This window comes from Magallana gigas, chromosome 6 (assembly GCF_963853765.1).
Source record: "Magallana gigas chromosome 6, xbMagGiga1.1, whole genome shotgun sequence".
NCBI lineage: Eukaryota > Metazoa > Mollusca > Bivalvia > Ostreida > Ostreidae > Magallana > Magallana gigas.
Genome location: NC_088858.1, coordinates 12,287,122 through 12,306,802, shown reverse-complemented (window position 1 = coordinate 12,306,802; position 19,681 = coordinate 12,287,122). Strand labels below are relative to the sequence as shown.

Genomic DNA, 19,681 nt, shown 5'->3' with positions numbered 1-19,681 from the left:
GTAGTATGTCCCTCCCACCTGTTTGAATTTCAAATCCCTAACCAAATAGAGACGGCCAAGTGTTTGTCAATCATATAAACTTTTGACAGCTTTATAACGATTTACCGGGTCAAATGAAAGAAATAAACACGTATTCTCACTTCTAAGAACATCCCGCTGCGCTGATTTTTACGGTTTGTTCAATGGTGTTGGATCCAGACAAGTTGGCATTTTAAAATACGTTTTACCTACGGAATTTATCAGAGTCAAAAATGATTTTGAAAAATTATATGGATAATTGAATTATTTAAAAAAATATATGTTTTAAGCTTTTGTTTTTTTGTGAAGGAGTGAATTCAAGAGCCGGTTATGATGCAATGTAATTGGCACTCGTTGCGAACCTGTAGATTCTGTTTTGACGAGGGGAATGAAATGTGGTAATTGTCCCTTCTGTCCGATTCCTGGAGAGGGAAGAGGTCCAATTATCAGCAGACGACAATGAAGGGACATGGCTTCCCGCCAAGCGGCGCGGAAACGGGTATCGACTAACGTCTTGACAACTGAAAAAATGTCTGTGACGTGTTGCCAGTCATCAGAATTTGCCACCAAAAGTCCATGTGACTAAGGTGATAAGTTCGCGCTCCTTTTCTCTAAATATGACACTTCAAACATTTAAGCCATCAAACTATGTGGTCAATTTTCTAACTTCTGGCACTTTAAAATATTTTTGTCTTTGCTTGAAATCTCTCCAAGTGTGTGGTTGTTTTTCGTCTAATATATGTGGCTTTTTTATTATTAAATTTCATTTTTATCATTTCAGCTTTTGATAACAATTTATAAAGTTTATCGAATACATTTTTCGACACGATGAAATATTCGGAACACGAAAGGTGTATAATGCATGTGTAATCATACATTCTCATTCGAAATGTTCTTGCTGTTATTATATTAGACGCATTTTTTCTGATTTTCTACCAACAGTCCACGAAAAAGCAATATCAATTGAAATATATATGAAGATCTATTATAAATTGCTTTTAGGTAAATGTTATTTTTTTATTTAGAATAATGCAAGCTTTCACATCTACGTTTATCCATTGTTCCATTGGCGATTTTCGTATAGATTGTCGCACCTCTTTCAAAACGTTTTACAACGTACCCAGTAAACGTTTTGTTGTATAGTATTTTTTGATTACTGAATTTTATTTTATCAAATCAACTTTTGATATTGGTTTTATATAAATTTATCAAAAATTAAAGTCGAATTCTTCTTTTTATTAGATAAACTGAATTTAGTTTTTATAATATAACCGTATATCTAACTTTAGAAATATTTTGCTGCTAATATTGTAGAGACAAGAATATTTTTTTTTGTCATTTTCTATCAATTGTACCTAAGACGCAATCGTTAGAACATATATGAAGATGTTTGAATATTGCTTCTAGATATATTTTTTTTAAATTTACAATCAAGATCTTAAATTAATATTTGCTTATCATCTCTTTTTTTTGGTGACGTTTGTATAGACTACAACGGACATGTATCTAACATTCTGTTGTCAAGTATTTTATGAAAATTAGTTGTAATTTTAAAAAATAATTTTGACTCAGTTCTTAGAAAAATTGATGTGACAAGTTTATTCATAAATTGTATATAAAAGTATCAAAGTTTAAAGTCAGTTGATCATTTGATCGGGCTTCCAATGCTACATATATACCGGTATATCTCCAGTTAAGAATTAGGTACAAGAGAAGAAGGAAATGCTGTTTGATCGGTTAGCTATCTGATTGAGTCTGTTCCTTTTCTTTCCGTTAATAGGATTCACAGGACAAACCGCTATTCCTTTGGAGTTGTGCCTACTTCTAGCAGATGATCCCCCAGTCAAACAAACAGCTCTGTATCTGTTGTTTTGAAACATTAAAAACTATTAATACTCTTCTAAGTAAACGATAGTACTATGTACGCGCTTATCAAGCTAATACCTTACATGTATCTTTACTTATTGTATCGTAGTATTATCTAGCATGGCGGTTTCAACACATCAAGTCCTTTTGTCTGAAAAGCTTATGAAATAAATCTAACCCGAATTTATTTATTCATTTTTTGGAGTTGCGGGTATATCTATACTTATGAAATAATAAAATTAGCCAATAACCTAGACCTAGAAATACTGCACATGTGAGATGACGTTCGTAAACTATAATTGCATTTATCTTAACAGCAACAGTAACTATTGTTAATTAAAACACACTTTTATTTCTGTGATTTTATCAAAAAATCGAATCCTCTGTGCAATCGGTCGCTGTAAAGGTGGAGTTCATGCATGCCCTCATTAGATTAATGAGGGCACAACGTAAAGTAAGTTCATTAAAGAATCAAGCCAATGCTGACTGTTATATATTGAAAACACAATAATAGGTATCAATTTCAAAATTCAGAGCAAGGCCCATGACTCAAAAACTTTAAAAAACAAATATTTCAAAATCATTGAAACAACGGAAGTAATGTCATCATCAAAGTGAATGAATTGCAAAAGGGTCTCATTTCTAATTTGATTAGGAGAGGTGCAGTTTTCCCAACTTATTTTTCTAATATGATAATAACTTAGATGTACTGTAAGAAGACAACAAATTCAATGACTGTAATAGCGCAGGTAAATATGAGAAAATTTGAGATATATACAAGATGTGTTAATGATACTTGACGGGTCTGAGAGATTGAATTGACAATATATTATAGTTCTGTAGTATGAATATATATGTTATTGCTGAATATGTCGATAGAAAATTGATTCAAAGTATACATGTCAATAAGGAGGTAATGATTGTTTTAAAATCAATGGGACCAATTCAATTCCAGAAGAAGCTTAAAATGAGTAGTCGATAATTATCATAGAGGGATTTCATCGGAGAAATAAATGTACGTACATGTACTTTTGATCAGACATTATATACACAAATAAATAAATATTATTGGAGAAAAAAAATGAAGCAACCGTTTCTCGACGGCTTTTGCTAAAGATAATTTAGTTGTTATCTTTTAGAGTCTTAAAAGTAACACGGTAGGCGCTGGCACGATAAAGAACCCGGGTCATTCCTGAATACGGAGTTTCAGATTCAATTGGAAATGTTCAGTTCCTTCGAGCTGTGACTTTTTTTCAGAAAATAAAATTTTTTTTATTCTGAACTTCAATTGTATGGTTGCCGCGATGCTTGCAGTTGGTTATTTTATCTTTTGGTTTTTTTTTTACTATATATTTTTACAATTTTTATTTGAAGATTAATTTAGCTAAGGGAAAATATGTGACATCTCAAACAGGTTTGTATTCGGACATTTGCGGATATATAATCTAAATGTCCAATGAATGGTGAACTTTTCCTACTATTATAAATGTGTAAAGTTTGAATTCCCGCGCTCGTGTGCTGGTATCCTAACTGATGTGGTGCTCTAATTTTATAAATAAAATGACACTAAAGTGTTTCTTACACAAACTCTTTTTAGGAGGTCTTTCGTTTTGTTTTTGTCTTGATTTTTTTTTTTTGTTTGCTTTGGTTTTTGTTTTGTAATGTTTGTTTTTTGTCAACAATTCAATTTATTATAATACATGTAGTGTGTTTTTTCTTGAAAAAAAGATAAGAGGATAAAAGAATAAGAATTTGAATGAAAACTACAAAATATACAACATAGTATTGTATTGAATTATTATTTGAAAAAAATCTGGAAGTTTTAATGTGAATGGAATTTGTTGCTACATGAAACGACAAGAGTTATTTATTTTTTTAAAGTTCAGTTTATATGCAAAGAATTAATTTATTTAAAAAACCCAAATAAATGTAAGTTTTTAAAAAATACGAATACATGTACTATATTTATAGAGGAACCTCAGTTATACAGAAATTTCCTTATGAATCAGGACGGTATTACGATGACCTTAAAAACCAGACTGGGTATTTGATCCTAATTATCTATAGACGGATTAACGCGAAAAAGATAAGAAGTGATTCATTTTGTTTTGATATCCGATCGCTATTCACGTTACAAGGCTCTTAAAATGCAAAGTAAACAAAAACACATGTGGAGCTATGCGCTCTGGTACTGTATGAATGTTCGTGCGTACGCATTCGCGACTGTCTGGAATAGTATGTTTATAGAACACAGGGCGTTTTAATGTCACATGTTCAATGATTAAATCGATGTTTGGGTTTACACGTGTATTTTTATCCCCGTCTAACAAATATCTGGGTTTTATTTAAAGCCTTCAATTAACTACAGAGATAAATCTTCCTGCAAAATGTTGCATTACTCTGCATGAAAATTGATTTATTAAATGAAACAAATAATGTGCATATACAGCTATACATTGCTACATGCTAGTATTAAAGATTATTATTCCAATAAATTAATTTGATGTTCCGCTTTGAAAGGCAGACTTGTTGATGATCTATTTATAAATATGACATGTTGTAAAGCCCCCTCCCATTGACTTATCAAATAACCAAGCACCTCGGTCCAAGACAGACACATGTACAGTTCTTTGATAGGCCTATTGATCTCTTGAATAGGAAAATGGGCGGGGACAGCACCAATGGCTGCCGAGCTCAGTAACTCACGTACGTAATAGTTGTTCTTTATAGCCAGGGACGACGAAAAGAAACGGTGACAGAAAGAAGCAGCTCTAAGAAGATATAGATGTTATAAATGATTATATGTTAAGAATACTGAGAGCAGGCTATATGTGGTTAATAATAGATAATAATTCATTGATTTAAAAAAAGAAAACCAATTTAACTATACATTGTAATTCAACGTGTTTTATTTTGATACGAATAACAACAACAAAAATATCATCACCACCACAGTCTACAAACCCGGCCCACCTTTACGCTCTATACGACATTTATATCCGTACATTTGTTGTGGTTATACACTAGCAGCCTCTAAAAAAAACTAAAAAAAAGACTACTATTTTTGTTCCTTTTTTTATCCTGATGCCTGTTTTTGCTTGTTTATGTTTGTACCTATATTTTTATTTTAACCAATAATACACAGAGCAAACGCAAAAACAACCATCTTATCACTGTCCATGATCTCGTTGTTTAATAGTGAAAACATCGCTTCGAATTCATTTTAATCTCAAATTTTTAATTTCCAAATTGAAACTGGTCTGGGTTTGAGCATTTTTTTTTCTTAATTGACAGTTTGTTGATGCATTTTAATGGTCAACCATTGCAAATTTTGAATCGGTCAAAGTGTTATTTTCTATAGTTTCATCCACATAGTTTAATAAGACTTATCCTCGTCTGTTTTGCTTTTTTTGTACATGAACTACCAAAGGATTTTGATGTTCATAGAATAACTTTGCAAGTATTTAAGGGTGTCATATGAAGCAGTTAACATTTATAACATGCATATACTTTATTAGACATCAGTTGCATTTTGGCGAGTTTATTTATTTTTGCAGCACATTGATTTTAACATTCTGCACAAAGTACAATTTTCTACCTATAATTGCTGCTCTTGAAGTACATACATAATAAGGCGATCGCGATAGAATATATTGCTTGATTACAGGTCATTCGTTGAAGAGTTGTGGCCTTAAAATCTAAGTGTATTACCAAACTGCCTTTTTTCACGTATCTTTGTATTTAGCCTCTAAAGTGACGTTACTAGAAATCCAAGTAAAATAAATAAAACATTTTCGTCATGAAGATTTTTGTATATAAATGTCAAATTTGATGCCTGAATTTGACGTGAATTGATTCTACTTGTAATGAGATCAATAGCCAATCATTACCTATTTTTCTTTGTCTTTCTTTTTCTCATTTCTCATCTTTCAATTTATCTGTGAACATTTTTAACCAAGGACCTTGCACACACTCTTCCCACTATAGGCCTTTAATGTGTTTGTGCTTTTCGCGAGAACATGTTGATTTGCTCGACCATTAAAGTTGAAGATGACACATTTATATCCAATTTACCCCCCTTTTTAATGTTAAAATGCAACATATTAAATTGAAATTCGGCGAAATTACAACTTATCTTCTCCCACCAGGGTTTTTTTCAAACATTTCCCCATTCAGGATCAATTCAACGTGAATTATCCTTAAACAAAAAAGCAACATACAATTGAAAATGAACGACGCCATGTATTTTACTTGAAATACGTACTCAATAAGTTCGAATTCTTTTCCTTTGAAAATGTTTGGAATGAACCACTTCATAATGCTGGTAAACTCTCGTAAACGTCTCTCTCTCTTTCTCCTTTGTATTTGTGTCTGTCTGTCTCTCTTTCTCTCTGTCTGTCTGTCTCTCATACTTTTCAAAGCAGTTTTTAAGAGTTTGGTCATTTTTTATATGCTGTTTTATAGTACAACTAATTAACGACAATATCTTTTTAGCCTTAGACTTGTAACTTTAGCACCTTTACTTAGAACGAACTAATACTAACAGGTAATTGTGTACGCATCTATGTTATGTATATTATTTCATCCTGCAAACTTGATTATATCACCCAATCCACAATCAATTATTTACTTTTAATACCTCTATATTTTTCTTTGCATTTATTGTTGCTGTGACAACCAATATCATCACATTGGGATAAAAGTCAACGTAATGAAAACTTTAATGACATACATGTAGAGTAGTCGATTTTTGTTTAATCATCTTACATATATTTTGTTAAAAAATATGATTACATAATACTTATAAAAAACGTGCTAAACATTCACAAATGACCCTATTTATTTTGCGATCTTACAATGACACTGTATTGGAAAATAGAATTAATCAATCAGTACATGTATCTGCTTTGTTTTATTTACTTGCAATAAACTCCATCAAAATGATTATAATGTAGTGTATGGATGATGTTCAATTTCAACAAAAAACTTTCCAATAAATAATCATTCACTCAAATAATATTAAAGTTACAATATTTCTTCATGCGTTTTATAAATCATCAAGAATATAATGACTATTTCATAAAAATATTACACAATGACACAGATATTTAAACCACTTCAATTTCTTCATTTCCAAGTGTTTTGTCTGATTCTGGTTCCTCGAACCTGCTATTGTATGAACTTGAATTTCCGTCCTCACTTTCCGTGTCAGACTTGTCACAAAGTTCTGATCCAAATTTTGCGTTATGTTCCTGTGCTCGAGCTCGCAAGGTTGCAATGCTTTCAGACCTTCTTTCATCTCTATTGCGCATGTCCGGAGATGACGTATCTGATCTGGTTTCATCAACAATTTTAAATTTCTCTGCCGCTTCGATGGATTTTTTATGCATGCCTAGATTATAAATATAGCAGGTTTCAATCTATTCACAATAAAAAGGATTGTTAGGTACAATTTGATTGTCGTATGCATGAAAAATAGTCTATGAAAATCTTTCCTTAAGGTTGTTTGACAAACCAATAATTTGATAAATTAACTTAAGTATATTTTTGAAATGAGAATTTGCAATGAAAAGACCGATATAAGCTTTCAATTATTTCATAGGAATTTTGTATTTATCAAGAAAAACTTAAAAGTTATTCCTGCAAAGGATATGGTATCAATCAAATATTATATTGGTGTGTCGAGCAACCATAAATGAGTATAATTTAAAAATAAAAACGCAAAAAGCCACACATACTCAAAAGCCAGGGTGCACATGAATTTGTGACGCCATCTTTAGCACTTTTAAGTATAGTATCCGGAAGCGGAAGTGAGTGTCGTACCATGGCCCCGTACAATCCATACTCCGCCATAATGCTGCTGCGACCCCATGTCTTCTCGGTCTTTCGCCACTTTGCTCGGCGATTTTGAAACCAAACCTGTAATGAAAAAAAAATCAAACTCAGTGTGTTAACTCGGATTAATTAATAAATGATGCTATATAAAAATTTAAACTATAGCTTGTCACAAGTCGCAGCAGTTAATTTCTACGTTTACATGCAATACGCATTTTAGTTCACCAGAGTCAATTTGTTGATTTTAAAAGTATGTAATTAGAACCATCTTAACAAATTTAAGGCCTTGGACATTCAGTAGGACGTAACAATCTATTTCTTGTGTCAAAACAGGTTAAAAATGACGCTGGTTTCAAGCAAATTATATACAGATTGTGTAGTCTTAGCTCAAAAGCCAGACAAATCTTGTTGATTTCAAAGAGCCATAGCTGTGGCTAGCAATGAAATTGACATGCCTACGTCACATTGCTGTTTGACACATTTACCCAAAGTCCAAGCTCTTGTTAAAATGGTTCTAATGGAAATGAGCAGTAATTTGGGCCTATTTGGAGGCATTCATGTCATACTCGTGAACTTATGAAATTCTCAAATCCTATCTCAATATCAACGTAGATAAATTGAAAACCTTTCAAATTTGACTTATACACCAGTCCAAACGGATTAGTAGATACTCAATCACATTCTTGGTCCTGATTCCCCTTTTATTATCATTATTTTGCTTATTTGCTAGCATTTGAATATCCTATTGCCGCTGTATTTATTCTTTACATGGTTTCATATACATGTAAACGGGTTATACGTAAGGCTGATTCAAGATTCACAGTACTCATTCATCTATCAATCTGTTCATCAAAGGAAGGATAACTCGATTTCAATACATATCGAAAACTAAAACAAAGACGGTTAAAGAGTTTGTCTGTTATAAACCCTTGGTTATTTTGTTCAGAATTGAGTTACAACAAGGATCGCAAGAAGAAACAAAATTTGTTTCATCTTAATCCCATTATTAGTGTTACCTCTCTTAATATTGAATATGCCTGTGTTTTGTGCTTAAAAGCCATTTATCATATACGACAGAAAACGAGTTGACAACCTAATTATTATCTTAATTGCATTAGCTGGTGTCTTCCGTACAAAATGTCTTTTAAATTTTCCGTTCTAAATTACAAACTTATTAATTGATATCCTGGCACATGCATCGCACAAGACGCTTTTGGTTTTGCGGGAAAGCTCGTGCCGACGGACTCCGGTTTCCTCAGTAGGGGGTTCCCAATTTCTAAAACCAAACCATTAATTCGCATTTCACAAATAAACTTCATACCGCACAGCTACATACCGATTCTTAATAAGGAGTAATTAGAGTTTAAAAGAAACGATGTTTTAAACCAATTATACGACGGAAGAAAGGACTTTTCCAATTTAGAGGCACAAGAACCTGCAGAATCTTTTTTAAAACAGATCTAAACACACGGCACTGCTATATTTACAACGTATTTTTAATATTAAACAAATTATAACATCATTTTGTCATTTTTAAATATTGATTTCATACGGCGCTCGTCGATCCATCCTTGTTTCGTTACTGCTATAAGACGTATGTCTTTCGCAATAAAGAAATTGAATTAAAGTTACAAAGCTATTTGAAATTTCTTTTTTTTTTTTTTTTACATAAAACCTAATTTTATTTTGAGTGAGTAGATACAACGGATACAAATCTTATTTGAGTTACACAACTAAAAGGTTTGTCACCGAGACCTTAAAAAGGAAACATTTCATTGGGTATGAATATTGCATGTCTTGCACCTCTTCAAATTTGAATTTACAGGATGATCCGTTTCACAACTTAATGAGCTCTGGAAACTCGCATTCATGGATTTACCGGGAATTATTCATTTTATCCTCTACAGAATTGAAATCTTGCGGTGATGGATCCGTATGTTTTACGAGATCCGCAATTAAAGACCTTTTTATTAACAGTAGCAATTTGTGTTTCTGGTTTATTTACACGAATGAATTCATAGCTAATATCCTTTTAAATGTGTAATTCCGTTAGATGGGAACTGGCTTGCGATTCATTTCTTTTTTTCTGGATCATTCTCGGACCACATAGTGAAGTTCAGCAATTAGATTTTCTATTCCGGTAGTTTGGACCGTGAAAGAATAATGTGCAGAATCTGCAAGTGCGAAATTCGATGACATTAGAATCGTTCTCCAAATAAAGCCATTATGATCTGAAGATTATTCTAGTGATCTATACGTTGCTCCGTTGTCTCTGGACTTAACACCAAACCATAGAAATCGTGTTACTTGAAGAGATGCGGATGCCCGGTTTCCCGCCAATAAAACCAGGAGCAGACGATCCCGCGCTCTACAGTTCTAAGCAATTAGCTTTTAATTGAAAATGGTCACGACAGATAAAATTGCATTAAATATAACAAATCTATTAATTGAAATCACATAACTGCGGCAGCAATCACTTGAGAATACTGCTAATCTATTATGATACAAAATGGATCGATGTTCCCGGGAGATTTGATTGTTGAGAGGTGGACGCCAGGACATGCGTACATAGTGACATGAGTGTGAGTAAATCTTCTTGGTGTAACGACTATGTCTGAGAGAGAGAGAGAGAGAGAGAGAGAGAGAGAGAGAGAGAGAGAGAGAGAGAGAGAGAGAGAGAGAGAGATTTCTGTTTCATCAATTTTTTTAAAACATCCTGAAACAGTTCTTACGTTTCCTGTTTCGGGGGGGAAAGACCACGGATTTTTCTATGTTTTACGTTCTATTGGTACAACGTTTCTTAATTACTTAATAAAACTTGTCCCCCCAAAATAAATAAATAATATAAATCTTAAAAAATCCTGAAATAGTTTACCTGTATCCTATCCTCTGGTAAACTTGTTTTCAGTGCCAGCACCTCACGTGCATACACGTCCGGGTAGTGGGCGTCCTTGAAAGCTTTCTCTAGTTCCTCTAGTTGGTAACTTGTAAATATCGTTCTGTGTGAATAAAACAAAAGTTACGTATGGTTAATAAGGTGTCCCCTCAAGTCAAGATAAAGAATGATCCAAAATATGCTTGAAATAACTTTAAACAATCAATCAATATCAGCTACTCTTAAAAGTGAGTAAACGCAGGAAATTAGTTTCATTGCTTATGATAAGTGTGTGATTTTTAGGGATGGTTGGGGTGCTATATTTGAGGTTTGAAGATAACTCCTTCCTTTGTATTTTATTAATTTTTCTTTTTGCCTTGGAAATACCACGATATGTCTCGGGAGATCCGCTATGAACATTTTGCATATTGATTGTCGTTAGAATGACAAATTAGCTGTTATTTGTCTGGCCCGGTCCCTACACCATGGTTGAACTAATGTTGCGTTTTGAATGCTGTCCTGGATATCGTGTTATATTTTCCATCTGATTGTATCGTCACCGGCTTACAGGACTAATCTCCGCGTTAGATCTATTCTCCTTGCAATTTATTAATTGCCTGATGACATTAAAATTTATGCCTAATAGGCTAATACTCTTCTGTAAAATTGTACAGCGATGCGGAAAATGCTAATAAAATCGTCGATATTAATTATACTGTCTTCCAAGAAAAAACGAGAGTGAGCGCGGGGTTTTTCTGTGATCTGGCTGGCTTTCCTCACGCAATTCTCCATCCTTTATCGAATTCAGAAAAATGATCAAGAACATAAAAGAGTAGTTTCCCGAAGATAATTCAAGTTGGTTCTCTTACAATAAAAAATTGAAGTCTTTTAATGAAGGTTTTCGTTTTGTGGAATTCTCTCTGGGATTCTTTCTATGTTTTGTATAAAATGGCAGGGACAATATGGCATTACCTGTGACGTCGCTTCTTCTTCTTCTTTTTGCCGACAGTTTGTTGTTCTGTGGTCTCGTAGCCGACCTTTTCACTGCTCGACTGTTCGTGTACTGCAAGATTCTGAATAAGTTACATGTATTCTACCCAAACAATATAAATATTTATCCTAATAAACATATCTATTACTGCTAGATATAGGTACCCATGTGATTTTTTTTTCATACCATTTTTATAACGTAGCAGATTATGACATCAGTGGAATGAACCTAATTTCCCTTACAAAAATTTAGATTCTTCAAAATTTGGTGCTGCAACATTTTTATTTCAGAATAATCTGAGAAGGACGTTACCCCTGGCGTCTGTTTATTGCATGACTTTCACGTGAAATTCATTTCAAGTAATTTTAACTTTTTTTCTCAAGTTAAGTGCATTTTGTGAAAAAGCATGTAAACTTCATGTGAAGTGAAATTTATAACAAAATTTTCTGTCAATTTCAGATTCCTCATTTTACGGGATACTCACATGAGACGTAATTCGCTGTCTCGTTTTGAAGCCTCCATTGTATATGCGTAATAAATATTTAGGTAAACTGTTGTCTAGAATTTGGATCACTTCATCTATAATGCATCTTTTGTGTTTGAACATGTAGTGAGATTTATCGAATATCATTGCGTTATTGGCATTACATTTGAAGCAAAAAAAAAAATTTTGAAAGAGAAGCTAACATTCGCTAATTATTTAATAGTAGAATATTAAAATTTTCATAGGTTAAGTACTCCTATGTGGTTCTGTTTTGCAAAGTTAATGAACGCTCTGTCCATCAAAAATTATTTTTGATTTTAATTTAATTTAATCTTAATTTTAATCATGCTTTCACAACATCACGGTAAAAAACTTGAAACCTAGTCCCTAATAATTACTCATTATGATTTTCAACTGTAAATTTAGAAAGAATACAAACGTATTACAATTACATTACAGATGTAACATTTATATCCATTTATGGTTTCGTAATTCGATTTTAATCCAGTTGTGTGTAAATATCCGTCTTTCAAAGAAACTGGCAAGATTTATTTCAAAGATACTCTCTAAAATGTAAAGGGAATAAAGATTATCGGAAGAACAAAATAAAAATTAAGCTATTCTGAATATCTCAATAATAATTTAACGATACAGAATACGTAGTATACGAATTTATGATTATTTATTTCATGATTGGATCATAAATTCATAAAAATGTCTTGGCAATACTGTACATGTTCTATATGTCCTGTTTTATGACAATCGTAAATCATTTGTATCAGGGTGCACGTGAGAACTTAGTAAATTGTTAGAACTTGTGTTCAAACGCACTGTATATTATATATACATGTACAATAAAATATGTTCAAATCAATTTACATGCACATGCATGAAAATGGAGTTTATTTTCACCAGAAGCAAAGAATAAAAAAAAGATTCTTAGTAAGAAATGATTACAATATTGCAAATTCGAATTAAGTTGGTAGGTTTCTACCTATATCTGCAAATATACGGGCTAAAAACTGTTTTTGTGAATATGATTTAAAAAAATGTCAAAACAGAAAATAGACCTATATTGTATTTCCCTTTTCGTGTCAAAAAAGTGTGGTTTTTTCAGATTGTACCAAGACATGTTTTTATGTCAGCATACATTTTCCTTGTCTCTTTTATTTTCGAGTCATTCATTTTTTATTACAATATATACAAAGGGTGACTTATAAAATGTATTCTCTGACTTCAAATTCAATGACAACGACCTTCCATGTAAATCCATTCATACAGGGAATAATCCCGGAACATGATTTCATCGTGATTACCCGCTAATAACGATGATCAGCCTCGACATATTGGCTAGGTGAGATACACAGAGGAACTCCAGGTAAATATTCTATTTAATCAGCTACCCCCAACACACGTAGATATTCGATACTTTGAAAGAATACGACATAAAGGAAGAGAGGAAGACCCCACTTGGGACCCGCCGGGAGCAACCCTCGAAGGCCGAACAATATTACATCGGCATTTATCCATATTAGCAAATTAAACTTGGAATGAGATTGTCAATAGAAGGAAATTACAGGTGAGTGGATAACGAACTCAATCGTGTTGTGTGAGAGGAAACAGTCAGAGCAGGTTTCTGTTACTGACAGTGGTAGAAGTTTCTCTAAGCGCAGTAATAAATACATGACTGAAACAATGGAAAACTCTCTTTATTTTCGTTAGTTGATGTCCAGTCACAGATTAGATGTTGGGCAGTGATTTGTTTACTTTGCGTACCTCAACATATACTTACAGATTTCTTGCTCTGGTTGTTTATTTGTTAATGCATTAAGTCGGGAATATTGGCAGGAAGCATCCGAACGATTAGCAGGAAGGTGGTCTCTTTTATTTACAAGACATCGAATTAGCAACTGTCAGATTCTTACTTGTACCAATTAACCATTAAACTATTTTTCTTGTTCTGTAATTTATGTATTTTGAGTAAATGTCAAACTTGAGAGACCGGTACAATCATCATTTAATATGTATATTAAAATATATTCCTTATTTATTTCTGTGTCATCAAAATACATGTTTTTATACCTTTAAGACACATCCGTGAAATTGTATTGGCATTTAGTTTGTTTCAAAACAGTAATTTCTTCTATTCTGCTTCGAAGTCAAAAATATATAGAAATGTTAAGCATCTCTAATTCCAAGGTTTTTCTTTTATTCCAAGGTTTTTTTCTCAGAAAAAGAACGTCTGAATTTTTTACTTGTTTTGGCATTCTTTATTCTATTAGTAAGATATGTCATACATATTGCAGAATCATTATTTGCAATTCAAATTTTACATTTTATAAGAAATACCATCTGTATATTTACAACTTAGATGAATAAAAATGAATATGTGTTTTGTTTAAAAAATGTATGAATTTTGCGGACTATTTTCATAAGTTTATCAATAAAGGTTTGCGCATTTAACGAACACTTAAAAGAAAAAAAATTAAATAAATGTGATAAGCATGAGCTTCAGTATCCATGTGACAATTTATAAAGGTAAATGAAAGAAATCTAGGTAAAACAGGCACAGAAGCCTATCGGTATCAATAAATAACTTGCGTTTTACGTGTATCTTTATCAATAATTTTCAAAATGTTTCTTTAAATATACAGCCGTAAAGAAATGAAAAAAAATGCCTTATCTATATTTGTTATCCATTGTTTCACTTGGTTTTAACAATGCGCTATTTCACATGAAATGGTATTACGAAGAAATGGTTCGATATATGATTTATTCATTACACAATGAAATTTCGGTTTACGATGATAGATAAGCCAATATATCTTGAATAATTCATCTTTAAAAAAGCAAACAAGTAAAATATCATCTCTTTAGAAGCAAAGGCTAAAAAAAGAGTTAGGAATATTAGATAAAAAAAATCTACCTCACCTTGCTTGATATCCGTTTTTGTGGCAGGGGACGTGAGATTGAGTACAGAATGAGCTGTGCTAGTGAGTGCACTCAAAAACGAAGACCGCCATGACGAGTAGGGGGGAAGTGGGGGGCTGTCTTTTAATCCCGACCCCCGGGACGCCTCTAGAGAGGACGACAGGTAAGGACCAATCATGGCCTCTGACACTCTCAACCTCTCACTCTCCTCATTGCTGCCTAATCCCAACAACTCCTGAATGCCAAAAGGAGACCTCTGGGGTAACATTCTGTCCCGGCTCCCCGGTCCCAAGGAATTTGGCGGGAAAGTGTGAGCTGACAGTCCTAATGGTGCCGACATTCCCAAAGCAGCGACATAAGTCGGATTATGGGCAAAGTTCATCATTTTTCCCTCAGTTGTAATAATAAGTAAATTCACAATTTAAGTTGAATGGCAAATGAATATTTTTCAAGTAGATTTTTTAGGGCAATTTTTACGACTTAGCTGGTTAGACTTCTCAATACGGACATTGCAATGATCTGTTGATTAACACGTCAGATTGCAATGTTTTGAAATCTTTATACTACGAGGATTTGATTATATTAATTTTTGTTACTAGCGAACAACGCATCCGCCCATTGTATTGGCAAACGGATAGAAATCTCTGCCAATCAACTATTGGTATTCATTCGTTAGAGTAGCTGAGAAATCGACTGGCTGAAGCTAGCTCTTCGCCGCCCTACTCGGCCTACTGGTCGCGACTTTTGATAGAATTATTCTATTGCAATTGTATTCAGTGCTTTTCTATTGTTTTTCTTGAAAAACTTCATATTCTAGATACACTTTGCATTTATTCAACATTAATATGAAGCATCTATGTCAAAATATACAGTCAGATAGATTATCGATATTAATAGAAGAGTAAATAATTAGCGTTAATTAATGAAGAAGGTCTTTGTATACATAATGTGTTGCTCGAATATAACGTCCTTTTCAAATCTATTTAATTATTACGTAGATAGAGAAATTCTTATTTAATTATCTTATTGCAAAAAAAAAAAACTTGTGGAAATGACACGTTTCATAATAATAAGTTGTTACTGTAACAAACACGCGCTTATGAAAGTTTAAAACAAAAAATACAACACATTAATAAGGCAACATTAGAAACGAATGCATTGTAGATTCCTGGATTTTACATTTCTTTAATGACATTTTCTTTGCGTCTAGTTTGAGAGCGAAGTCATTAATAGCAAGAGAAGCTTAGGATTGGGGGACAACGATTGGTAATCTGTTCATTAAAGTCATATCAAAGTACTTTTAATTGACTCAATTTGGCTCTGAACTGCTTCTTTCATCTTTGTCTTTCCTAGGAAACACACGTCGCCTTCGTGAACGCTCCAGAAATACGTCCTAATTGACGTTTTCTGGAGCTTATATGGAGGAGACAATACCGTATTTTGGAAATTAACCAAAACTTGACTTGCTTTCTGGTTCATTTTTTCTACAATGCCGCTAATTCGACAGTATGGAGAAAACATTTGTTTAAGAATGAAAAGGGGCACGTAAGCATTAAAATTAGTTGGTTATGAAAAAAAGCCGATTACACGACCCAATGCCTTACCCGGAATAATGACATCGAGTTCCGTTTGATGTATTTAAGGGACAGGTGACTTGTGCGGCTTGAATTACACCCGCTGAGTCGTGCAACGGCGCGTGCATCTACCCTCCGCCCCTCCCAATTGTTGGGGCACCACCCCGCGGGTGAATATGCCGCTACCTCTTCTGCCATTTACGCTGGTTGATTTGAACCGATAATTTGGCACTAATTATTCAAGTATCACTACTCTAACTAAGGAAATGTCCTAGTAGAAAAACCGCGGGTCTTACGCTCGCCCATGTAATTAGTAGTTCTACATCCATGTGTTTACTTTGTTGGATATTATTAATCAGAGTTTCAAATTGACGTGTAATATGACTTTGGCATAACGATCCGTTATTTTTGTTCCGCTTCTTTTGCTTTTAATATATGATAAATTTGGACTTATCTTTACTTAAATTTCAATATAAAAAAAACTTTGGCTTATTTAAATTTCATTTTAATTCACGTAACAAGCCGGGTCACCGTAGTAAAATGTAATTGGTTCTATGTAAAAAAAAAATCAATCATAGGCGATTAACTCAATCTCATTTAGCAGAGCACACACAAAAAAAAAAAAACGGCGGATAACGGAACATATTTGCATATATACATAAAGTATGATGTTAGAAATACAAAGGATTGGTTTTAGTTGATATGTTCATACTAGATAAACATAAGTATATTCAATATATCCAATATACATAACATATCTTAAACGATGAATAAACGAGTATGCTACATACAGAGTGTATAAGGTAATAGAGAAATGCATTGAAAATACTTTTTTGAGCAACAATCTATTGTGATAAAACGGGGAAAACGCCTTTGAGCCGATAACAAGTATGCTTTTAATTTTCAGATTTCATAAAAATGATTTTATGGTAAAAAATTAAGCTCATCAAAGACCTTCCCTCTCAGCGTAATGAAAGGAAGTCGTTTCACCTCCTCAAGCAAATGAATTAATCTCTTAGAACAATGGAGGTGAACGATAACTGCATTGGGAATTTACTGGTTTGTTCTATTATTTATTTATTCAAAAACCCCATAAACTCCATAAATACGAAATATAGCTAGTTTTGGCTAGTTTAACTATATAAGCGATAAACATCTGCTTGACAAACCAGCTGTAGTTGACATAGTTAGCTATCAATATTAACCGAACAGATATCTTTGCTTTAATTTGAATAATTAATTACAAATTAATCCAACCATTCAAAATCTTTAGTTTTCTATAATCTAATATGACAGTTTCGATAAGCATAATAAATAATAGAACTTGACGCGACAGAACGAAAATCAATGTTTAAATGAATGAAAATGAAACCTATCTACGGGTACAACGTATTGAAAGAGTGCGTTAGTACTATTACACAAAAAGTCTATACTAGATCAGAAGATACTTTTTATATAAAGACAACAAAAGAATAAAGTATAAGATACACACGCGCATACACAAAATAATAAATAGAAAGAGCAATATAACTGCACGTGCAAAATATCTCTTTTTAAATTTTAAATAACACTTACGCCATATGAATATTGTACATTTACTTAACAAGAAACAGTAGGCATAAAACGCTGAAAAAATAAAAAAAAGATACTCTACAAATTGTTATCCGAACTCTTGCCATATTTTACATGCATGACTATCAATTGCACGTAAACTAAATTAGCAAAATATTCTGATTTATCAGAAATAGCTATCAGAAATAAAAACTTTTAAGGGGCTCATCATAAACGTTCCGTAGCTTCAAACATATATACCTGCCTATAAAGAACTTTCTGCTTTTACATTCATTGGTACGTTCAATTAGGTATACATTGTATGAATCAAACGTTAACTCACTATAGTATTGAATTGTTCGCAAACAAAATGCCTTGTTTCTCTTTGAATAACACACATCTATTATACGTTCCTTTTTTTTTTCAAAAAGAGTCATACTAAAGCAGAACATGTCAAGGGGAAAACCGTGTGTACCTCACAATGGCAGAAATCAAATTACTTTGTTTGATTTTAGTTAAATAAAGAGCTTTTAATAAGATCTTGAAATATCGGGATTGTTTGTGTCAAACAAAAATGTGACGTATGTCTGTCTATTTCACTGGAGTTCCTTCCAACATTTATCCGACTCTAAGTTGTGTCTGAAAAAATCCGTGTTATTTTGACATCAATCTCAACTTCCTTATTTGAACACTAGATTGTTAGAGTTACTAGTTTATCATATTCAAAGTCAAGGTCTTGTTTTAATCACCTTAGTTTATTTTAAAATACTATTTCATGTTGTTGGTTTTGTAAAATACAATATCAAAATATTGTTGTTATTGTTGTTTTTTTTCTTGTTTTGATATCAATGTTGTTCTCCTGGGAGTTGCTACGATTGTTGTAACGGTTGCTAAAGAAGACGCGCTGTATTTTATTTTGAGAAAATGATATGCATTCATTGCTTAAATAGATTCCAGATTGTTTACAGATATTTTAAGATTAAAAACATAATGCCTTCGATAATTCATTATGCCTGACATGCTCAACACCTTAAAGTATATTCGGTACTATGATTTTCTGTAGTTCAAAGAACACGTATCAATGATCAATCAAACCAACTTTAAAAGGGTGACAAAATGTTTTTGAACACAAAAGGACATGCATGTATTATACAAAAATGATAACGACATGTGTAAATCTAATTCATCGAGGTCATCAAATAAGAGTGAATATTTAATGCTAATGTTCATATATCAGCAACATTATCTCTAGATTCGATATTACACAGATACAATCTAAATTAACACAATCATAAAAATCATTGATTAAAGCATTCATTTCTCTGAGGGAACAGTATTTTCATACAGTTTCTGCACTACTTCTTGCCGTGTGTAGGCCAGCTTGCTTTTGAGTACATGAATATTACACTGAGGGGGTAGAGAAGGAGGGAAGTCTAACAAATCGTGTCACACATTCATCAATTATAGAGTTAAATACATCTGTAACTAAATTATCACAAATATGTACATTAGTTCAGCAAACAGAGTGAACTATTCATTAACTTTAGTCGCTGATT

The 19,681-nt window shown here is 32.7% G+C and overlaps 1 protein-coding gene across 1 annotated transcript; it reads right to left on the bottom strand.

Moving 5' to 3' along the window:
* Nucleotides 1-6,691: 6,691 nt before the first annotated feature.
* On the bottom strand, nt 6,692-15,592 carry LOC105340701 (visual system homeobox 2). The gene is made up of 5 exons (XM_011446876.4): nt 15,001-15,592; nt 11,567-11,657; nt 10,595-10,718; nt 7,623-7,803; nt 6,692-7,276 (listed from the first exon to the last, which is right to left on the bottom strand). The coding sequence occupies exons 1-5, from the start codon at nt 15,383-15,385 to the stop codon at nt 6,993-6,995; spliced, it is 1,065 nt and encodes a 354-aa protein (XP_011445178.3). The 5' UTR covers nt 15,386-15,592; the 3' UTR covers nt 6,692-6,992.
* Between the last annotated feature and the right edge of the window lie 4,089 nt (nt 15,593-19,681).